The sequence below is a fragment of the Polypterus senegalus genome, chromosome 1, assembly GCF_016835505.1.
Source record: "Polypterus senegalus isolate Bchr_013 chromosome 1, ASM1683550v1, whole genome shotgun sequence".
NCBI lineage: Eukaryota > Metazoa > Chordata > Cladistia > Polypteriformes > Polypteridae > Polypterus > Polypterus senegalus.
In genome coordinates this window covers 189,897,818-189,918,502 of record NC_053154.1, presented here as the reverse complement: position 1 = coordinate 189,918,502, position 20,685 = coordinate 189,897,818, and the positions used below count along the sequence as shown (strand labels likewise).

The 20,685-nt window shown below is 38.7% G+C and overlaps 1 protein-coding gene across 2 annotated transcripts; it reads right to left on the bottom strand.

Moving 5' to 3' along the window:
* Positions 1 to 358: 358 nt before the first annotated feature.
* LOC120536920 (COP9 signalosome complex subunit 7b-like) lies at positions 359 to 20,123 on the bottom strand. Of its 2 annotated transcripts, none has more exons than XM_039765507.1 (7): positions 19,934 to 20,123; positions 15,903 to 16,075; positions 2,415 to 2,490; positions 2,247 to 2,335; positions 1,839 to 2,041; positions 1,632 to 1,737; positions 359 to 1,207 (listed from the first exon to the last, which is right to left on the bottom strand). In XM_039765507.1, exons 2-7 carry the CDS (start codon positions 16,062 to 16,064, stop codon positions 1,049 to 1,051), a joined length of 795 nt encoding a protein of 264 aa, XP_039621441.1. In that variant the 5' UTR covers positions 16,065 to 16,075; positions 19,934 to 20,123; the 3' UTR covers positions 359 to 1,048. The 2 variants fall into 2 exon arrangements, with proteins under 2 accessions (XP_039621441.1, XP_039621433.1); XM_039765499.1 differs by having other exon boundaries at positions 1,839 to 2,044; positions 19,934 to 20,118.
* Between the last annotated feature and the right edge of the window lie 562 nt (positions 20,124 to 20,685).

The window sequence follows — 20,685 nt, the reverse complement described above, 5'->3', positions numbered from 1 at the left end:
GGATAAAAAAAACTGCATAAATACATACAAACGTCATCAAATGTATAAAGAGAAAAAACATAAAACATTTGGATAAGACATAATTGTCTCAAAAAATATTGACATGATTTGTGATAAAAAAGCCTGCACTATCCTGAGCAACACACTACGTCTTCAAGATGAACAGGGATGTGGGAATCATTTGCAAGGGTCAACTGCCCAAACTTTCTACTTGCAGGGCCCACATCGTACTAGTCACTGAAAAAGAAAATGCTTCATTTTAAAAAAAAAAAAAAAAAAAGGTTGATTTTGTTTTTCTTAGTGGAGGTTTTCAAATGGCTTCACCACTAATTTCTAGGAATGAGCAGACAAAAAGGCATCATTTATAAAATAACTTTACTTCCCAAATTTTTTAAGTACATGGGAAAAATAACAGCAAAACTGCCAGTGGAAGAACTGGTGTGTGACTGGTGAGGATGGGAATATCTGGGGGATGGGGAAGTTGATGGGCACATTCAGTAGCAAGCCTGAGATTGTTGCAAACAAATGGCTCGAGCTGAAAGTGCCCCACACTGAATGAAAGAAGGTGCTGCCAAGTACAAAGCATAAGGCCAGCAACCACACATGAAAAAACAACAAAACATGCAATACAAAATGTTACAAAAACATCATTAATAAATCAAGTTTCCAGGATACGCGCTTATGTAAACTTTGTTTCTGAACTGGGGTGTAAAAAAAAAAAAAAAAATATACCAGAAAAGTTATCTAGCTGGATGATTTAGAAATGGGTTTGAGTCGTCACCAGGTTGCAGGAAACAATGTGTCATCTAGACAATACAAAGTCAGCAAGATGGTCACCTCTCCATACCCAGCTTTTTGCATCCACAGCAGAGCAGTGTTTTTCTCAACACTGGATTGACTTCTTTAAAACATTCAACAGTAAAGAAATTAAACTAAAATAAACACTATAAAGAGCTTCTGCCCTCAAATTGTGTATGTGTATGCCCGTATCTAAATGGGCGCAGCATGGCAGTCACATCTCCCTCAAGCAGTGCTGCCCACTTTAATCTCAATGTCGGAGGGACACAAGGCCCCTCACTTTGGCAATCTTTTTTAGTGTTTGCCTCTGGTCTGCAGGCTGCACTGCATCCCTGTCCATCAAGTGGGGGTCAACATCTTGGGCAGAAGTGGATGCTGTGGCTTTCAATGTCTTCTTTATATTTAAAACCTGTTAAAAAAAAAATAAAGGTTAAAAGGCCTTACATTAAATTAAAATCGAGTGGTTGTGATTTTTGCTTTTATAAATAAAACAGATGCCACACTTCTAACATAGATGAAAAAGCAGAACAGACCCCCAAAAGGTGTGAAAAAATAGGAAGGTATTTTATTTAATTTATTTTTTTTACAGTGCACAACACAAGTTTCACTCCCATTGTTTTGCTATTGTAATATAAAAATGACCCAGAAGAGGAATCTTCTTATTGCTGATGTACCCTATGTTGGGAGGCTCCTCATACCAAACTGTGCGAAGCTACATTCATATGGCCCTGAAGATATTATGTAGATTATTTTCACAAAACAGTGAGTTTTCCCATTAGTGTTTTTTCAACAGAAAGATTTTCAAAAGAACAATCATGCAAAAACACGTTTACCTCTGCTTCCATTTGCTGTGCTATTCTGATGCTGTTCTCTCTACACTGATCTGCACGGATAACCTGCTGTTCAATGCCTGAAAGCACCACTTCACAGCCACTGCACCTGCAACAAAAGCAGCATGAGGGGTCAGTGCAAAAACTGTATTTGTGACAATCAGTAATGATTTTTTTTTATTTGCTATCACCAATGTACATTTAACTCACCACTCCTGAAGAGTTTTGACTATGCTGCTTGTGTCTTTTCTTTGGATGTCTCGGCCAATGCAAAGGTCCACTTCCAGAAGCTGGTTGCGTTGGTCAAGTTTTCCCTGAAAAATATCTGTATACACGGCTTCAATGATGAGGTCCTCAAGCTCACGCAAATTCTTCACATCAAGGTCTCTCAAAAGCACAGAATAGGGAATGCACTGCTGAAATGAGAATATTTTTAGACGTATATAAAACACATAAATAAATCTCTACTAAGGAACGACCAAGAAGCTCTTTGCATTCCAATTACACCACATCGAAGGGAATATAAAATTCTTTTGGTAGGAGTACAGATAAGTCCAGCTCTGTCATTAGCACATCAGCTATTAAAAGAAATCTACTTTTGCAAACAAGTTGTGATACCTTCATCTGAGCTGCCAGACTGACAATAGTTAAATGCTTCAACTTGTTCCTCTGTGCCACAGATAGCTCTGGGAGGGCTTCCTTGTTGGCTGTAAAACAGAAAGTAAAAGATTAAGTATTTTCTACAACTCTTCAGAGTACCACCAAAAGATCTAAATATTTACTTACCTGTGTAGTCAGGGTAAGTGCCATAAGCAAACATGTTCAGCAAATGGTAATATCCAGCATTTGGTCCATCTGAAAGCTGGAAATGAAAAGTGTAGCTGTTACAAATATAAAGTACTAATTATGAAACAGTGCTGGTTCCAAGCAGAATTTCTGCAACCATTTCACAAATTAACAAATAATCCAAGTTAGAATTTTAGGTAAAGCTTCGCTTCAAACAGATTTTAAACTGAAAGTGCTGGGAATACCCATCTCTCACTTATTGATCCCACTCTTTCACCAAACTCAGGTACTGTAACAGAGAAAATGAGATGAACCAATTTTTCAACTAACAAGTTGTAAGTGAAGTCAACAGGATAAGGCAGAGGAATCTCAAAAAATGGAGTTTAAGAGTGACATCTAGTGGCCATTCAAGTGTTGTGAATTATTCAGTGTTAAATGGATATACTGTATTTGGTGTTTTAAGTCAAATGTTTTTTTTGACAAACATGGTATATATTCATTTATCTCACAAAATTGTGTTCTAAAGTTAAGAATTTTCTATAAAGTTACAAAAATACATATCCACTCCTGGTACTGTATGACGGAAACATTTTGTGTAGGGTTCACCTGGAAAACAAAAGTCTAAAGCAGGGGTCCCCAACCTTTTTTCCCCTGCGAGCTACTTTTACAAAATGAAGATGGTCGAGAGCTACTCATGTTTTCTAATGTTTATTCTCATAGCTTATTTCAACCCAAACAAACTGAATAGGCTTGTTTTGCCTGAGCATTTACAAAATGTTGGTGTCCACCACTCACATTTTGCATTAAAAGATCACAAAAAATATTTAGTTCATCTGCAAGTGCATTTTGTATGTCTGTATGCATTTTCTAGTGTATCTTACACTATTGAATTAAAACATGAATGTTGTCAAAACAGAACAATGCAATTCCAAATACACGACTTATTCCTTTGTCATTTTGTGCCATGTCACTGTTTCACTTTATTCACAAGTCCAGTTGCATGTGTGATGTGTTTTTTTAGTTAGTGAGATGACTGGCACTGCATGGAGTCAACAAGATGTGCAGATGTATGGTGGAGTGCAGACACTTAGGTTCACTCTTAAGGAGTCATTTAAATGTTCATCTGCCAGTCTTGTTTTGAACTTTGACTTCATGACATTCATGTCAGACTTAGAGGTATGCAGACCCAAATAAAGCAGACATTTTCAGAGCTGCTTGGTAAAGATTCTTATAGTTATCTGGCTCTACTAAGCTCCAGAAATGTTGAGAATGCTGTTGAGACTTTAACTGCACATTATTTTGAATATAATAATATATAAAATCCAATGTCTGTCTGCTTTTCACGAGAGAACTACTTAACAGATTTAGATTGGGCTTTTTTTCTATAAATTTGCTTGAAAATCACCAGCTTAACTGCACTTAGCTAGCGAACGAGAGAATTGAATTCAACTTTGTTTGATATTTAAAATAATGTGTTACTTGGGTCTTGATGAGTTTGAGTTCGGATAGTCTCTTAAGTGTATGCCACACTGAAAAGATAGATTGCAATTCAGATTGTGGATCGTGATTTTTATGTTAAAAGGATCGTGATACGATTTTTAGGAAAGATCACCCACCCCTAATTTGACTAATCAAGTTTTCAAATTTTTGTAGTATTAATTAACCCTTTGGTGAGCTACTTGGAAAGGGGTTGTGAGCTACTGGTAGCTCGCGAGCAACATGTTGGAGACCCCTAGTCTAAAGTATTACTGAATATTTTCATTTTTCAAGTCAAGCACTGTTAAGCATTAATCCATGTCTTAAGTATTGATTTTTTTTTTTTTGTTCAATCTTAAGACAAGTTACTCCGCATTTGTTTCTCTTCAACGACCTTTCACCCTCAGATGGTGTTTTTCCCCTCAAAAGACAAAATCCAAGTAAACTGTCAGTGTCACATGCTTAGTATTACGATAATTTACTTCATTTTTATGCGAGAACCTCTCACAGGAATGCTCGTAGTATCACACAAGGGAATAGAAAATGTAGCCTTACTTCAAGAAAAATACTACAATACAATTAAGTGATTATTTCCAGATCACTTTTGTTATCACAAACATGTATCAGAAACACAGAAAGCACATCTTCTTTTGCCACTTAAAAGGGGACATATGTGGTCATATTTTTTGGCTTTTACTTTCAGGTGGTGCTCTGTGCCCCATTATACAACACTAGGACTGGCTGTGTTTGAACACAATTTTGTTTGGCGCATGCATGCATACATACAGTTAGTGCTGGGGGGTATACCGGTTCATATGAAAAACTGATTATTTTTCTTATGATATAGTTTTTCTTATACCGAAACACTGGTTTAAATAGCCTAAACAGCGTTCGGAACGTGGCGCAGCAGGGACCTTTTTCTACTGCTGCACCAATACACATGCACGCAACAGAGTACATGCGTTAATGGAGGCTGTCGAGTGACAGAGGTATTGAGCGGTGAAAATGGACAGAGAACATTCCGAAACAGAAGCTGCAGCAGATGATAAAGTTGAAAATGATGACACAGAAGAACATTTGACAAAAAAAAAATGCCGTGTCTGTTGTCTGGAGATACTTTGGTTTTCAAAGCTCGGATGTGGACCATTATGTTCAAATGTATGAATACTGTTTCTATACTAATGGATAATACTGCAAGTCAAGTTGTACTTGTTTTATTTTATTTTCAAAACTGTGTAATATACCTAGTTACTGTGTAATAGTGCCACGATGCCGGTCCTCTACAGATTCCCTCTTCCCACGTCTGTTGAACCAACACCGTCGATAGTTATGACCGAGGTGAGCTGAGAAATCTCATTGAAGCCAGGGGATAGTGGAAAGTGTTCAAGTGCTTTTGTTAAAAACGGTCAAAAGTAAAACCAAAGTGTCAGTTGTGCAGTGTTCAGAAAAATACAGTACCCAAATAAATAGCAATCCATAAAACCAGTGAAACGTGGGGATAAAATCCATAATAAATAAATCTGTTAAAAATAGAGGTTAAAATGCAGTCTCTCTTTCCTTGCCCGGTCGCAGCACACCACCTTCTGTCTCCATGGCTCACCCTTCACTGGCGTTGCTGGCAGAGCCTTTGCAGCACGAACTCCTTTCTGCCAACCCCTGTCTTGGGTGCTGCCACACTGAGCAGCCAGACTGTCTGAGGTCAGCACACCTCCCATCTTCTTTTGCGCTCACTCAGTCACTCCTCAGATCCATTGGGAGGTCTTACATTTTGCTCCCCCCACTCTACATGCTTAGTCAGTGGGGTGAACCAGACCCTAGATCACCTCAGCCTGCGCTCCCTCACGGAGCCCCAGCTGCCTTTTCCTTCCTGGTGTCTGGATCGTCTCCCATGACTGCCTTTTCCCTTCTTTAACCTCCTTGTGTTTCTTTTTTCCTTCCCTCTATCTGTGGGCGCAGCGCCTTATTTTCACACCACAGTAAGCTGATGAAGCAATTGAGAACGATCGGGGGCGACTCGCTCCAATCACCTCATCAGCTCCCCGTGGTCGTGCAATCGTGCCCATGGAGACGGACATGGTGAACTGGATTTAAAAATGGATCATATTTTTTTTTTGATGCCGCGGACCCAATATACCACAAATAGCATTATATATGCAACATGTAGTTTTATTATCTATACTAATAAAAGGCAAAGCCCTCACTGACTCATTTACTCACTCACTAATTCTCCAACTTCCCGTGCAGATAGAAGGCTGAAATTTGGAAGGCTTATTCCTTACAGCTTACTTACAAAAGTTAAGCAGGTTTCATTTAGAAATTCTACACGTAACGGTCGATAATGGTCGACAACATCTGCCATGTTGAGCTTTCTTATTTACGGCCCCATCTTCACGAAATTTGGTAGGCGGCTTCCCTGCGCTAACCAAAACCAATGTACGTACTTATTTCGATGGTATGACGCCACTTTCGCCGCCATATTGAACTTTCCAACGTCACTAATTCTCCAACTTCCCGTGTAGGTAGAAGGCTGACCCCCCATCTTCACGAAATATGGTAGGCGGCTTCTCTGCACTAACCGAAACCGATGTACGTACTTATTTCGGTGGTATGAGTGCAGGATTTACATATAAGCTACACAAGCTATAGCTTAGGGCCCCCAAAACAAATTGTCCGAGTGAGCAATTGTCATATATACTTAAATATACTACAGCATTATGTCCCAATGCCGCACGTCCAATATTCTTCACCCAATTTTTTTGCGCATCTTTTCGAAGAACAGAGCGATATTGTGCCTAGGGTTTGCATTACCGATAACCGGTTAACCAATATTACCGGTAATTATGACTACCGAAATTACTGATAAATTTCGACAGTAAATGCCGGTAATTTCTGTAATTTTTAAAATTTCATTATTATTTCACAATAGAAATGGAACATTTAGACTTTAGAGTATATCATTTCTTTTACTATAAACACGGGGATTCCCGTGTTCCTCCGCTACACTCGAGCATACGCTGATCTTTTGTAGTTCGAGCGAGCCGGCAGACAATACACTATTCTGACCTTTTATCTGCAGTGTGTGTTTCTTTGATAATTTGATTGTTGACATTATTTTGGAAAGTAGTTTGTGTCCTTACTGGAGTTACATTTCAGGTAAGTGCATTTTACACAAGTACGCACATAACGTAACTAACGCAAGAATATTTTCTACCGCATTTATTTTTTTTTTTACAATATTTTGATTAAAAAAATCTTGTTGGATAGTTGTGGATAATTAACATGGTTAGTACAGGTGTTGCATGCAATAATTTTTCTGCGATCATATTGAAATTGAAAAAAAATATAGAAAATAGAGAACCATGTTTTCTATATTTTAAAGTCAAACAGTAGACTTTGCATGATAATTTTTTTTAAATAAAAATTGGTAAATCATATTGAAATTAATGACATATTGTCCTAAATAGGTTTAAGTGATAAAACATTAGATATATTTAAAATTTATAGATAGGTCGATCCTATGCGGACACCTGTAGCTGTAATTATAGCATATATTTTTATTTTTTTTTGTCAATATAATATCAAATTGTAAGTTTAATATGTAAACTTAACTTAAAAATACATATTTTGTTTTGATTGTATTAAATTAAGTATTAATGTATATGTTTATTGTTTTTTCTTCTTTAATTTAATTAATTAAACTAATATTAAAACTTGAGAAGATATTGTTAAATTTTCTCTTTGCATGCATTATTTATTACAAAAATATCGCTTGCTGGTAAGTAGTGGTAATATCACATGAAATTTTCAATTAAAAAAATGTTGTGCATAATATTACTTTTAAATGTATGTTTATAGTTATATTAAATATTCTGCCCACAGTTTGCAAGATGTCAACCAGAAGTTATAAAAGTGGAGTTCAAAAGAGGAAAAAGAAGCAAAGAGCTGAAGAGCAGCGTAGCAAGTTACCAAAATTAGAAAGTTTCTTAACAAAGATAGATAAAGGGCCTGATGAACCAAAAGCCTCTACCACAGTGAGTCAGTCACGGGATATTCATCCTATTCCTGATACAGAACCTGGTACATCTAGTTGTATAGAATCTACTTCAATGAATGAAGCAACAAATAAAGATTTATAAACTAGAGAGTAGTACAAGCACAGAAGATTCAGTATCAATATACAAACAGAATGATGTTGGGCTATGGGGTGATTTAAGATGAGATTTTATACTGGGTAGAAAAAGGTCCGTCAGAATGTCAGCACTCAAATGGCTCATTTACAAAATCAAAGACGCTTTTTGCAAACCAAGACAGATATTGCTCAAAAGGCTTGTTCTATCCCAAACAGGCTAATGGTGAAAAATATTGCAGAGAATGGTTAGTATATTCGCCAGCAACTGGTCGTGTATATTGTTTTGTGTGTAAACTCTTAAAATTCTTCTACACCATTATCATTCGATGGACTTTGTGATTGGCATAACACCTATTTAGTTCAAAGTCATGAAAACTCTGTAGACCATAGAACAGCTTCGGTAACATATCTTACAAGAAGACGTGGCTCAACAATTGACTGCCAACTAGCAGAACAGATAAATAATAAACGGCAGTACTGGAAAAATGTTCTTGAACGAGTTGTGGCAGTCATAATTACTATGGCAGAGCGTGGTTTACCTTTCAGAGGAGATAAACATTTGTAACTACGAATAATGTTACGCAAGTGGAAATATGCAGACCGGGAGATGTGGGACTGAAAGGATAAAGTACTGTCAAGGAATTATCAATAACAAATGAAAAACGATCAGTTTTGGATAATGTTGATTTGGTACCAATGACAAGAACCCCAGTTTTGTCACTATTTAATTTAAGAATATTTGAAGAAAACAAGGATTTGATTTCTGCTGTGCAATCAATAAGTGAGGAGGTTGGAAAGGAAGCAGTAGGTTTGCTAGTGAGATACAGCTGGGTGTCATCAGCATATCAGTGGAAGCTAATGTTATATTTACGAAAGATATTACCAAGGGGAAGGAGGTAAATAATGAAAAGGAGGATAACACCTTGAATGGACAGTCTTACATCAACATATCCAATTTTGACCAGGGAGTTCTCGCCACTTCACAAAATGGCCGGCCAAAGTAGCATATACAGTGGGTACGGAAAGTATTCAGACCCCCTTCAATTTTTCACTCTGTTATATTGCAGCCATTTGCTAAAATCATTTAATTTTTTCCCTCATTAATGTACACACAGCACCCCATATTGACAGACAAAAAAAAATAATTTTTGAAATTGCTGCAGATTTATTAAAAAAGAAAAACTGAAATATCACATGGTCCTAAGTATTCAGACCCTTTGCTCAGTATTTAGTAGAAGCACCCTTTTGAGCTAATACAGCCATGAGTCTTCTTGGGAAAGATGCAACAAGTTTTTCACACCTGGATTTGGGGATCCACTGCCATTCCTCCTTGCAGATCCTCTCCAGTTCTGTCAGGTTGGATGGTAAACGTTGGTGGACAGCCATTTTTAGGTCTCTCCAGAGATGCTCAATTGGGTTTAAGTCAGGGCTCTGGCTGGGCCATTCAAGAACAGTCACAGAGTTGTTGTGAAGCCACTCCTACGTTATTTTAGCTGTGTGCTTAGGGTCATTGTCTTGTTGGAAGGTAAACCTTTGGCCCAGTCTGAGGTCCTTAGCACTCAGGAGAAGGTTTTTGTCCAGGATATCCCTGTACTTGGCCGCATTCAACTTTCCCTCGATTGCAACCAGTCGTTCTGTCCCTGCAGCTGAAAAAAGCCGCCCACAGCATGATGCTGCCACCGCCATGCTTCACTGTGGGGACTGTATAGACAAGTGATGAGCAGTGATGTGAACGAACAAGTCAGTTTCTCTTTCGGTTTGTGTGCGCCGATTATTTCCACACGTGTTGCATTGTTCTCGGTCAGACGTGCCTGCTTGCACATGCGTGCGTGCTTTCGCTGTGAACTCTTTGTGCTCTGTTCCATTTCCCTTCCGGTTCGTACACGCCGATTACTGTATTTAAACACGCGTTCAGCCACTCCTTGTTCATTGTTCTCAGTCAGAATTGTGTGCTTTACCTGTGAACTCTTTGTGCGCTACAGTATTTTACAGAGTTTTTCATTTCCGGCGCAGCATCTGAGTGAAAGCCTTTCCAGCAGCTCCGTGTATGACTATCTTTTTACCTATTTTTTTTTTCCCTCTATTTCACTGATCACTTCTACCACTTTCTTTTATGTGGAATCACTCCCTGGACACTTTTTACTATTTTTACTACATGACATGGATTTTACACTCCGAGACTCGCCTATTCAAGTAGTCAGCTTAAAGCACTGAGAAGAAATGCTCATGCCGGTGTGGTTCCCTATTTACCTGACGACGTAAGACGGCAATATCGGGGCAGTTCAGCCGGCGCAAAGATAAAAGATAAGATAAAAGCGAGACAACTTGAGAGAAAATGGAGTTATAAACCGTCGGTGCCTTCTGTGATCCTGGGAAATGTGAACTCACTACCAAATAAGATCGACAAACTGGCTGTGCTGGTGAAAAATGTCAGAACCTACAGAGAATGCAGCTTGCTGTGTTTTAGTGAAACGTGGCTAACAACTACCATCCCAGATGCTAACGTGGAGCTACCCGGTTTAGCACAGTTAGAGCGGACAGAGACGCAAGTACCTGCGGGAAGAAGAAAGGAGGAGGACTCGCTCTCTATGTCAATACAAAGTGGTGCAACTCAGGACATGTAAACGTTAAAATCTCCAATTGCTGCAGGGACATCGAACTGTTGGCCGTAAGTCTGCGCCCCTATTACTTGCCCAGAGAGTTTGGACACGCGATTGTCGTTGTTTACATCCCCACTCAAGCGAACGCGGAGATAGCGAGTGACATTCCGCAGTTGCTAAGTTACAAATGCAGCACCCTGAGGCACTTGTGCTAATCGCTGGAGACTTTAACCATGTGATGCTGGACAAAACATTACCTGCCTTCTCCCAGTATGTGGATTGTAACACCCGGGGAAACAGGACTATCGACCTACTGTATGCAAACGTTAAAGACGCATACAGCGCCAACCCATCATAACCTGGTTCTGCTTCAGCCTCACTACAAACCAAGAGTGAGGGAACTACCTACAACCACACGCTCATTCAGGAAGTGGTCCCCTGAGGCAGAGCAGGCTCTGAGAGACTGCTTTGGAACTACAGACTGGGATATATTGCTGGGTCACATAGTGAGAACATTGAAGAGGCTGTTGAATGCACAACTGATTACATCAACTTCTGTATGGACATTGTAGTTCCAGTAAGAACAGTACGCTGCTATGCTAACAACAAGCCATGGATTACAAGTGACATCAAAGGGCCTTTTGAACCAGAAGAAAAGGGCTTTTAAAGGCGGTGATCGGCATGAGCTCAAGCGCGCGCAGAAGGAACTCCGAGTCCAGCTCAGGGTGGCAAAAGAGCAGTACAGGAGAAAGCTGGAGCAGAAATTGCAGAACAGCAGCATGAAGGAAGTGTGGGATGGGATGAAGATTATCACTGGCTGCAGCTCGAAGTGGGGTGCCGCCATCGAGACAGACGTGGAGAGAGCAAACCAAATGAACAACTTCTTTAATAGGTTTGATCACTAACCCACTCTCACCTCGAGTACTGCATCCTCCAACCATCCTTCTGCCGATACCAGCATAGGTAAGACATCCCCACTCAATTACAGCAGCCCATGTGAGCTGAGAAGACTTCGTGCCAGCAAAGCAGCGGGTCCAGATGGTGTATCGCCACGACAGCTGAAGGCCTGTGCGTTGGAACTGGGGAGTCCTCTACAGCGCATCTTCAACCTGAGCCTGGAACAGGGAGAGTCCCAAGGCTTTGGAAAACATCTTGTATCACCCCTGTCCCAAAGGTATCACGTCCTAGTGAGCTGAATGACTTCCGCCTGTTGCTCTGACGTCACATCTGATGAAGACCATGGAGCGGCTGCTGCTTCACCACCTGAGGCCACAGGTCCGCCACGCCCTCGACCCTCTGCAGTTGCATACCAGGAGAAGGTGGGAGCAGAGGATGCCATCATCTATATGCTATACCGATCCCTCTCCCACTTGGACTTAGGCAGTGGTGCTGTAAGAATTATGTTTTTGGACTTCTCTAGCGCCTTCAACACCATCCAACCTCTGCTCCTTAGGGACAAGCTGACCGAGATGGGAGTAGACTCACACCTGGTGGCATGGATCATGGACTATCTTACAGACAGACCTCAATATGTGTGTCTTGGGAACTGCAGGTCTGACATTGTGTTCAGCAATACAGGGGCGCCGCAGGGGACTGTACTTTCTCCGGTCCTGTTCAATCTATATACATCAGACTTCCAATATGACTCGGAGTCCTCTCACGTGCAAAAGTTCGCTGATGACACTGCTATTGTGGGCTGCATCAGGAGTGGGCAGGAGGAGGAGTACAGGAAGCTAATCAAAGACTTTGTTAAATGGTGCGACTCAAACCACTTACATCTTAACACCAGCAAAACCAAGGAGCTGGTGGTGGATTTTAGGAGGCCCAGGCCCCTCATGGACCCTGTGATCATCAGAGGTGACTGTGTGCAGAGGGTGCAGACCTATAAATATCTGGGAGTGCAGCTGGATGACAAATTGGACTGGACTGCCAATACTGATGCTCTATGTAAGAAAGGTCAGAGCAGACTATACTTTCTAAGAAGGTTGGCATCCTTCAACATCTGCAATAAGATGCTGCAGATGTTCTACCAGACAGTTGTGGCGAGTGCCCTCTTCTACGCGGTGGTGTGCTAAGAAGGCAGGCTCTATTGTAGGAGTAAAGTTGGACAGTTTAACATCTGTGGCAGAGCGACGGGCACTAAGCAAACTCCTGTCAATCATGAAGAATCCACTGCATCCACTGAACAGTGTCATTTCCAGGCAGAGGAGTAGCTTCAGTGACAGACTTTTGTCACTGTCCTGCTCCACTGACAGACTGAGGAGATTGTTCCTCCCCCACCTATGCGACTCTTCAATTCCACCTGGGGGAGTAAATGCTAACATTACTCAAAGTTATTGTCTGCCTTTTTATATTTTTTTCATTTTTATTACTATTTAATTTAAATTTTTTTTTTTGTATCAGTATACTGCTGCTGGATTATGTGAATTTCCCCTTGGGATTAATAAAGTATCTATTTCGTGTGCTTTTGCAGTTAACCATTGCTTCTAAGCAAGTGAAGAGTGGTGAGAAGTTTTGAAGAAAACTGAAATCGAAGTAAAGAAAGAAATTATTGAAAAGTATGAGTGTGGCGTTCGTGTTACTGATCTTGTCGCCGAGTACAAGAAGTCAAAATCTACGATTTCGACTATTCTAAAGCAGAAAGAATCTATTAAAGCAGCTGATGTTGCAAAAGGAGTTGCAGCGTTAACCAGGCAGATGGCTCAAGAGCTGGAAGAGGTGGAAAAACTGTTGCTAGTGTGGCTGAACGAGAAGCAACTTGCAGAGGATAGCGTAAGAGAGGCGATGTTATGCGAGAAAGTCAGGAAGTGGCGAAAGTGAGGAATTTAAAGCCAGTAGAGGATGGTTTGAAAAGTTTCACAAGAGAAGTGGCATTAATAGTGTGGTATGCCCGGCCATAAACCAATGAAGGACAGGTTAACCGTTTTGCTGTGTGATAACGCTAGTGGCGACGTAAAAATCAAGCCGCTACTTGTTTACCAATTTGAGAACCCTCGTGCTTTCAAGCGGTACAATGTAAACAAAGCCAGACTGCCCATGATGTGGAGGGCAAACACGAAGGGTTGGATCACAAGGCTCTTGTTTTTGGAATGGCTGCATGAGGCTTTCGCTCCCGCCGTGAAGCAATATCTTGAAGAGAATAATCTGCCTAAAAAATGCCTTCTTCTAATGGACAATGCACCGGCACACCCACCAAGTCCGATCCACCAGCTAAACGGCTAAAAAAAAACAGAAACCCAAGAAATCACAACAGAGAAAACACCTGAAGGAAAACATCCCTCCATTGCGGAGCCAGACTCTCCCTCAAAACTGTAACCTCCTCTCCACTTCATTCCAGAACTCTACTCATGCAAGGTTAGTTTTCTTGGGGGTTTATTGTATTACGGATTTTTCAAATGTTCATTTTTCGGTTCGTAGCGTGAATTGTTGCAATGCTACTTTTCTCTTTTTTCAAATGTTCATTTTTTCCCCCTGTGCTTAAAACTCATTTAAAAAAAAGTGTTTACAGCGATCGGGTTGTAAGGCTATTAGCGTGAACTCCTGCAATGTTACTTTCTTGGTTGCCTGTGGTTGGTTTTTAAATAAAGTTTGGATTTGTTCAAATGTTCCTTTTTTCCCCCTGTGCTTAAAACTCATTAAAAAAAGTGTTTACAGCGATCGGGTCGTAAGGCTATAGCGCAATCTCTTGCAATGTTAAGTTTTCTCTGTTGTTCAAGGTTTTCTCAGTGTTATTCAATGTTTTTACATTTAGTTTACTATTACGATGTGCATTCTATGGTATCATTAACTATATCTGTGCTTAAAAATCTTTAAAAAAAATATATTTACATACAGTTTTTGTACGGTCTGGAATGGATTAATTGTATTTACATACAATCCTATGCGGGAAATTGCTTCGGTTCGCGACCAAATCGGTTTACGACCAGAGTTTTAGAATGAATTATGGTCGTAAACCGAGGTTCCACTGTATATATAAAAAATCCTAAGCCTAAAAGTGCAACGATTTTGTACAACAATTTTATGTCACTTTGTGTCACACTTAAATCTGGCTTATTTTAAAACCTACATGTATGTTTGGTATCATTCTTTTCAGAATTTACCGAACTTTAATTTGACGTTGTTAGATTTTCAGATTCTTATTCCATTTTTAAGTTATAAACTAAAAAATATCAAGAACTCATGTCCCTCAAGACGAGACTTTGTGCCAAGAGATTTAACAACTCCTGGGGCTGGAAATAAAAGACAAAGAGTAGGACAGCTGCTGTACAGGCTTTTAAATGATGAAAGCAGCATGCAAGATGCAGATCACGTAGCACGGCAGCAAGCCAGCAACTGATCAAGCAAAGAGGAGGTAAAAAAAAAAACAAAAAACCTATTTGTTTCCCATTGTATCACCGTTTAAGAGGGGGTTTCGGAGGAGTGACCACATCTCCTTGGGGTGTGTTCAGCTTCCCTCTTCACAATGCGAGCAGCAGAGACGCTAAGCGGGTGGCACGTAGCACAGGCCGGAGGGGTTATCGAGCAAAGCTAGGAGGGGGCAAACCCCCTAGAGTGACAGATAGATAGATAGATAGATATACCATGTTGGTGAATAGTTATCTGACTTGAAAATGCCAAACATATTCTTTAATGTAACAAAATATTTAATCTAAAATAAAAGCCACATTTCCTTTCAATGCAAATAAAACAAAAGAAACAGATCTTTGCAAGTAGTTGTTCACTTACCTGAACAATTTCTGATGCATTGTGTTTTGGGCAATTCACTATATTGAGAGTATTTACACTGCCCCAGCTACTTAATCAGTAATTAAAACTGATTTAAAGCAACTACATATGTTAATGATGAACAAGTGAAAATATGATAACATCACCTATTAAGGCAATTCATTTTTAACCACCGAAATTGCAACTACCTAGACATATTACTGGCTTATTTATTTTGACTGAAAAATCAAACTGTGTTTAAACATTTACTAAATTTATTGCTACAGAGGCACACCTCATAATTCAACTTGAGAACTATATTGCCAAAACAGATTTGGTGTGTTTCAAACATCTTGTCTCTCATAAATACAATTGCTTGAACAAAATGACAAAAAGCAGGGAAATGAGAAGTAAACTCTCTTTTCATGAGACAAGGATAAGCCTGCAGGTTTAAAAAATCTTTAGGTACATTTACTGCAATGAAATTAATGTAGCCATTTAATAAAATTATGAACAATCTGCGTTAGCCAATACAAAATACACACTGTCAATATATTTACATATATTCAATGCACTAACCTCCTGCACACAAGGCAACTCCAACAGCTCCCCAAAAACATAGACCCCTGGGGCCTCCAGCACCTGGCTAATCAGCGCAGTCAGTGCTGCTCCCTTTGCACTCTTTGCCAGGAGAATAAACTGCTCCAGAGGATTGTTTGGAGGCTTCTGTTCCCCTGCCATCTTGAGGAACTCTGGTTGGAAAAAAAATGCATTTTTTTGAGATTAATAGCTGGATAGCAACTCAACTGTGTCACAAATCACAGGTTCCTCTAATGGCTGATATGTGCTGTACATAAACACAAGTGTACTCACAAACGGTTACCTATTTACTCATGATTCTATATACATACAATACACATTTGTGTATTGTGAGTTTAAATGCATTTAAAATAAAATTTTACAACCACCACAAGATATCTCAATGTGACTGATCCTGCTAAAGACTGATTTCCTGTTAAATTTTGCTTTAGACCTTGTACCATACCCAAAGCTACTGAGATAACCACCTACTCCACGCAATCCTAAATGGGACAGGCAAGACGGGAAAATAGATGGGGGAAAAAAAGTTTCAATCACTAATATTCAGTTTCTCAAAATTTGCTTCAGCATTTAATGTATTGTGTGCCCAATAAAATGTGGCATTGGGCAACAGTGTTCAAATAAAAAAAATAGTTTTCTTCTTTGTTTTCACTTTGTAACCGAACTGTACAATGTCAACAGCAATCAAAAATATTTAAAACAATGAAACATTTCCAGATACATCGTAAAATCCCATATATACTCTGAAAGAAATGATTTTCTTTCTCATTAAAGTACTATAAAGATGACGGCCTTTTTTCTGACTACCCAAAAATCTTCAGCTATTAAATACATCACTAGACAGCACTTAATTTAAGCCTAAGATCAATGCAAGAATAAGAAGAATTCTTTGCATTTATATAGCGCTTTTCTCACTACTCAAAGTGCTCAGCAATTGCAAAATTAAGGCCCTTGCTCAAGTGCCCAACAGAGCAGAGTCCCTTTTTGGCATTTACGGAATTCGAACAGGAAACCTTCCGATTGCCAGTGCAGATCCTTAGCCTCAGAGCCTCTATACCAGCTTTAAACCATATGTCCATCAAAGCAGAACATTAAGGTCTCAAATTTGGCTGGTTAATGAGTTAATTTCTATACATATTTTGTACATTTTTTATTTCCTTCTCCCCAGAGATCTAATTTAATGTCACAGTTGGTGTTTGTGTCTACTTTTGTTAACATGTTACGGAATAAACATCAAATACTATTAAGTAACATGTTCCCTTGTTGTCATACTAAATCAAGAGTTCCCAAAGTGGTCCATATCGACCTCCTGGGGTTGATAGTTTCAATAAAAAAATTTTTGGGGTCAACGACAGCAAAAATAGACCCCCTTACTACTGCTATTTTGTTGTTACTTCAAAATATCTATGATTCCAACAGGTACCTAATTAAATAATTCAAAAAAACACTTTTTTGATAAAAACACATTACATACCAAACTTGCAAACGAAAATGTAAAATGTGTCATTAAAAGAGTCACACGTAAGAATGCATGAAAATACATGTAGCACAAACATGTCTGTGCATTGTCTTATCGAACATATCAAAGCAAGTGCGGACATGAAAAACCGTTGCATGTCCGCACTTGCTCACAGTGGGACGAGACAATGGATAATCGATATTAGCAGAATCTATCAGTCTTGTACGGTCATGCTTTCATAAAATACTATAAATTGGTTTGTTTGATGTGACATGTACTTATTTGTGATTTGAACTTTGAATTATTTATTGAGGAGAAGTACTACGAAAAAGAAAATCAGAGGACACAGTTTATTTATTCAAAAAACTTCTGTTTCAAGTAACTACATACTTTGTTTTTGTTCTATCACAGGGGCTGTCGAAATTGTTTAATACAAGTTTTTATTTCTTCAGATAATATGACTGAACCAAAAAAGAAATGCAGACAGTACAGCTTGGACTATTTGTACTTATTTTGAATTTACATATTTATTTCATAAATGTCAAAAATGTAAAAACTCTGCTCATATTTTTTTGCTTTCATTTTCGTTAGTGCAGGTTTCAATATTAAATGTTGCACAAGATAATGCCACATTTCGTAGTCCTTTTATCTTTTTCAATCATTAATTACAAGTGAATAAAATGAAAAGTTTGATATCTGGTAAAATATTTAAATTCGAGTACTGTACAAATTTATTAACTTGAGTAAGCAAAGTAAATGATTAGGGGGTCGACGGTTTTAAAAGTTTTTGGTAAAGATGTCTGCAGCCAAAAAATGTTTGGGGACTCTTGTACTAAATGATAGGAACTGAAAAGGTGCCGAGCGAATAGCTTTACTGCTCTAACATGAATTACTGAAGAATGCATCTATCCAATACGCATATGACAGCACTGATGAAATTGTTATAAATACAAAGGGAATCACTGAAATTCTTATATACATTGTTGGTTGAACCCTGGTCCATTCTGAAACCATATGGTGTGTGTATATGGGTAGGCCTTTTTTTAAATATATTCTAAAAATTCAAATATTATATAAAACACTGTATCTGAATTGATCCTCTATGATTGGGAGCTGCAGTGTGCACACATGCATGTCACGCAAAAGACCAATGCTACATCCAGTGTTCATTCATACCTTGTTCAAAATGCTAGTGAAATCTCCCAACCAGAAAGTCTTTATTAAATTAATTGGGTTAGGAAAATGGCTGCAAATTGTGTTTTTACATATTACTTCCATCTTTGTATAGAGTTAAAACATTAATACAAAATTGGTTTTAAGCACCTCAGGTATTTTAATTTCTTAATAAACATTAATGATTTATAGATGGCATCTGATTGCTCTTGTTCATCCTCCCTTTAACGTTTATTGTCTGTTTTTTTTTTTAAACTGAGAAATGGGTGTCTGATATTTCTTTCAAGCCTATTGGGCATTACATACAGGACACTATACCTACCTGATCTTCAAATTAGACAGAGCTGTGCTTTTTTTAAGAAAATGACTGTAGCATATTCAAGAAGGAATAATCAAAATTTATTTTTCACATAGAAAAATGAACTTCACAAAACTGAGAACACTGACTTTCCAGTGAAACTAATTATTATAAAATAGCAACATGAGCAAATACATAAATGGTACACAGGACCACTTTAACTGAACCAGCAATTGCAGTAAGCCAGGTACAGCAAAGGAAGGTTCTAAATCAAAACTTATGTGAATATTCTCTTCTGCCTGCAGCTAATCATACTTTAAGTCTGAATTACTGCAATGGACATAACCATTAATAAGCACAAGTAATTTTAATTTTGTTTTTGAAAACATTGTTCTTTGTAAAGACACTTGCTTATATGTAAATATTTTCTTTACACGCACTTTTTCCCATTGAACATATTTTTTGAGTTTGTAAAAATGGTTAATTCCAATCATCGGTCTGGTAGTCCCCACATACTAGGAAAACGAATGGGTGAATGGATAATTGATATTAACTTTAAAATTCTTAAGTTCCTAGCCAAACTACATGCAAGCTTGGGTTTATGTTGATGCGTTTGAGGTATTATGTCTTGTATTGCTTCATTTACATATAACGGAAATAAATGAAAATGTAATTTTAGTCTCTACATAAAGTACAAACTTAAAACACAATTCCGGCGATATCTACATGCGTTTCGTGTCCAAATATGTACTTTCCACTTATTGTACTACATGATTTACTTTATTAGCTGTATGATAAAATACTGCAAGTAAATTGTGCCAATACAAGCTCGTTTGAAATAAGCGAATGTAATTCAGTTTACGAAATATGTTTTGCTGGCACGACATGTACACAAAAATGTCATCTTTAGAAATGAAATGAAAAACAAAAAGTGGTAGGTAACTAGTCATAAAACACACCATCCACCGCTGATCTTTCTCTTACACGCTGAAACAGATGGCCGCTCTCACTCATTTGTAGACTTGTACTTTACCGCTTCTCGCACAGAAAGCAAAAAAGTTTCGCGCTCATAATACCCACCTCGCGCTCGGAGTGGGAACCGACACCCAAGAGAGCCTCGCAGATACGACAGAGACTCGGTTCGGCTTCTCTTCTCGTAGGCGGAGAGGCGCTACACGACTTCAGTCAGCCATGATGTTCTTCTAAAGAATTTCTTCCGGTAGCCGCGCGTCTCCCCAGCTAACAGACCTAAGTGGAAACATGAACTTCATCAATAATTAGTTCCGGCTCCATAGAGACTGTTGATGTCATTTCAAATGGCAAAGTTCGGAGCACACAATTACTGAGGCGGTTTTTATTTTAGTGACAACTCACGGCATGAGTTGCTGCTTATACCAGATGGATATTATCATAATTCATTTGATCCTATTTAATTGGTTATTGTTAAATTGTTATCTTTCTTTCAACAAATGCCAGAATAAAGTTGAGATATATGTAATATGACTAATGTGGCTTTTGTTAACGGTTACATTTTGCAAATAGTTAGAAAAATCCAGCCCAAACTGGAACTTTCGCAGAGATGCGCTCAAAATATCGCAATCCGTTTGTCGATTTCTACTCTCTCGCGTGAATATCTATTTACCAAATTATTAGGCTATATTCTGCCCAATGTTGTATTAAAAATGGTCGTCGCATTCGGTTTACAGATTTCACACTGTTTACATTTTTTCTGTGTCTTTTAAGATGGACGTAAGGATGGGTCGATCCTTCACATTTTTCCTTCAAAATGGGCGTTACATGACGCTGAATGGACCTAATTTGCATGCAAGGGG

Excerpts from the sequence above, each read along its gene's own strand:
- LOC120536920 (XM_039765499.1), bottom strand. The coding sequence starts at position 16,064 with ATGGCAGGGGAACAGAAGCCTCCAAACAATCCTCTGGAGCAGTTTATT. Across the intron at positions 2,491-15,902 it reads AGTTGCCTTGTGTGCAGGAG|CTTTCAGATGGACCAAATGC; the intron begins GTTAGTGCATTG and ends TTTCATTTCCAG. Across the intron at positions 2,336-2,414 it reads CACTTACCCTGACTACACAG|CCAACAAGGAAGCCCTCCCA; the intron begins GTAAGTAAATAT and ends TCTGTTTTACAG.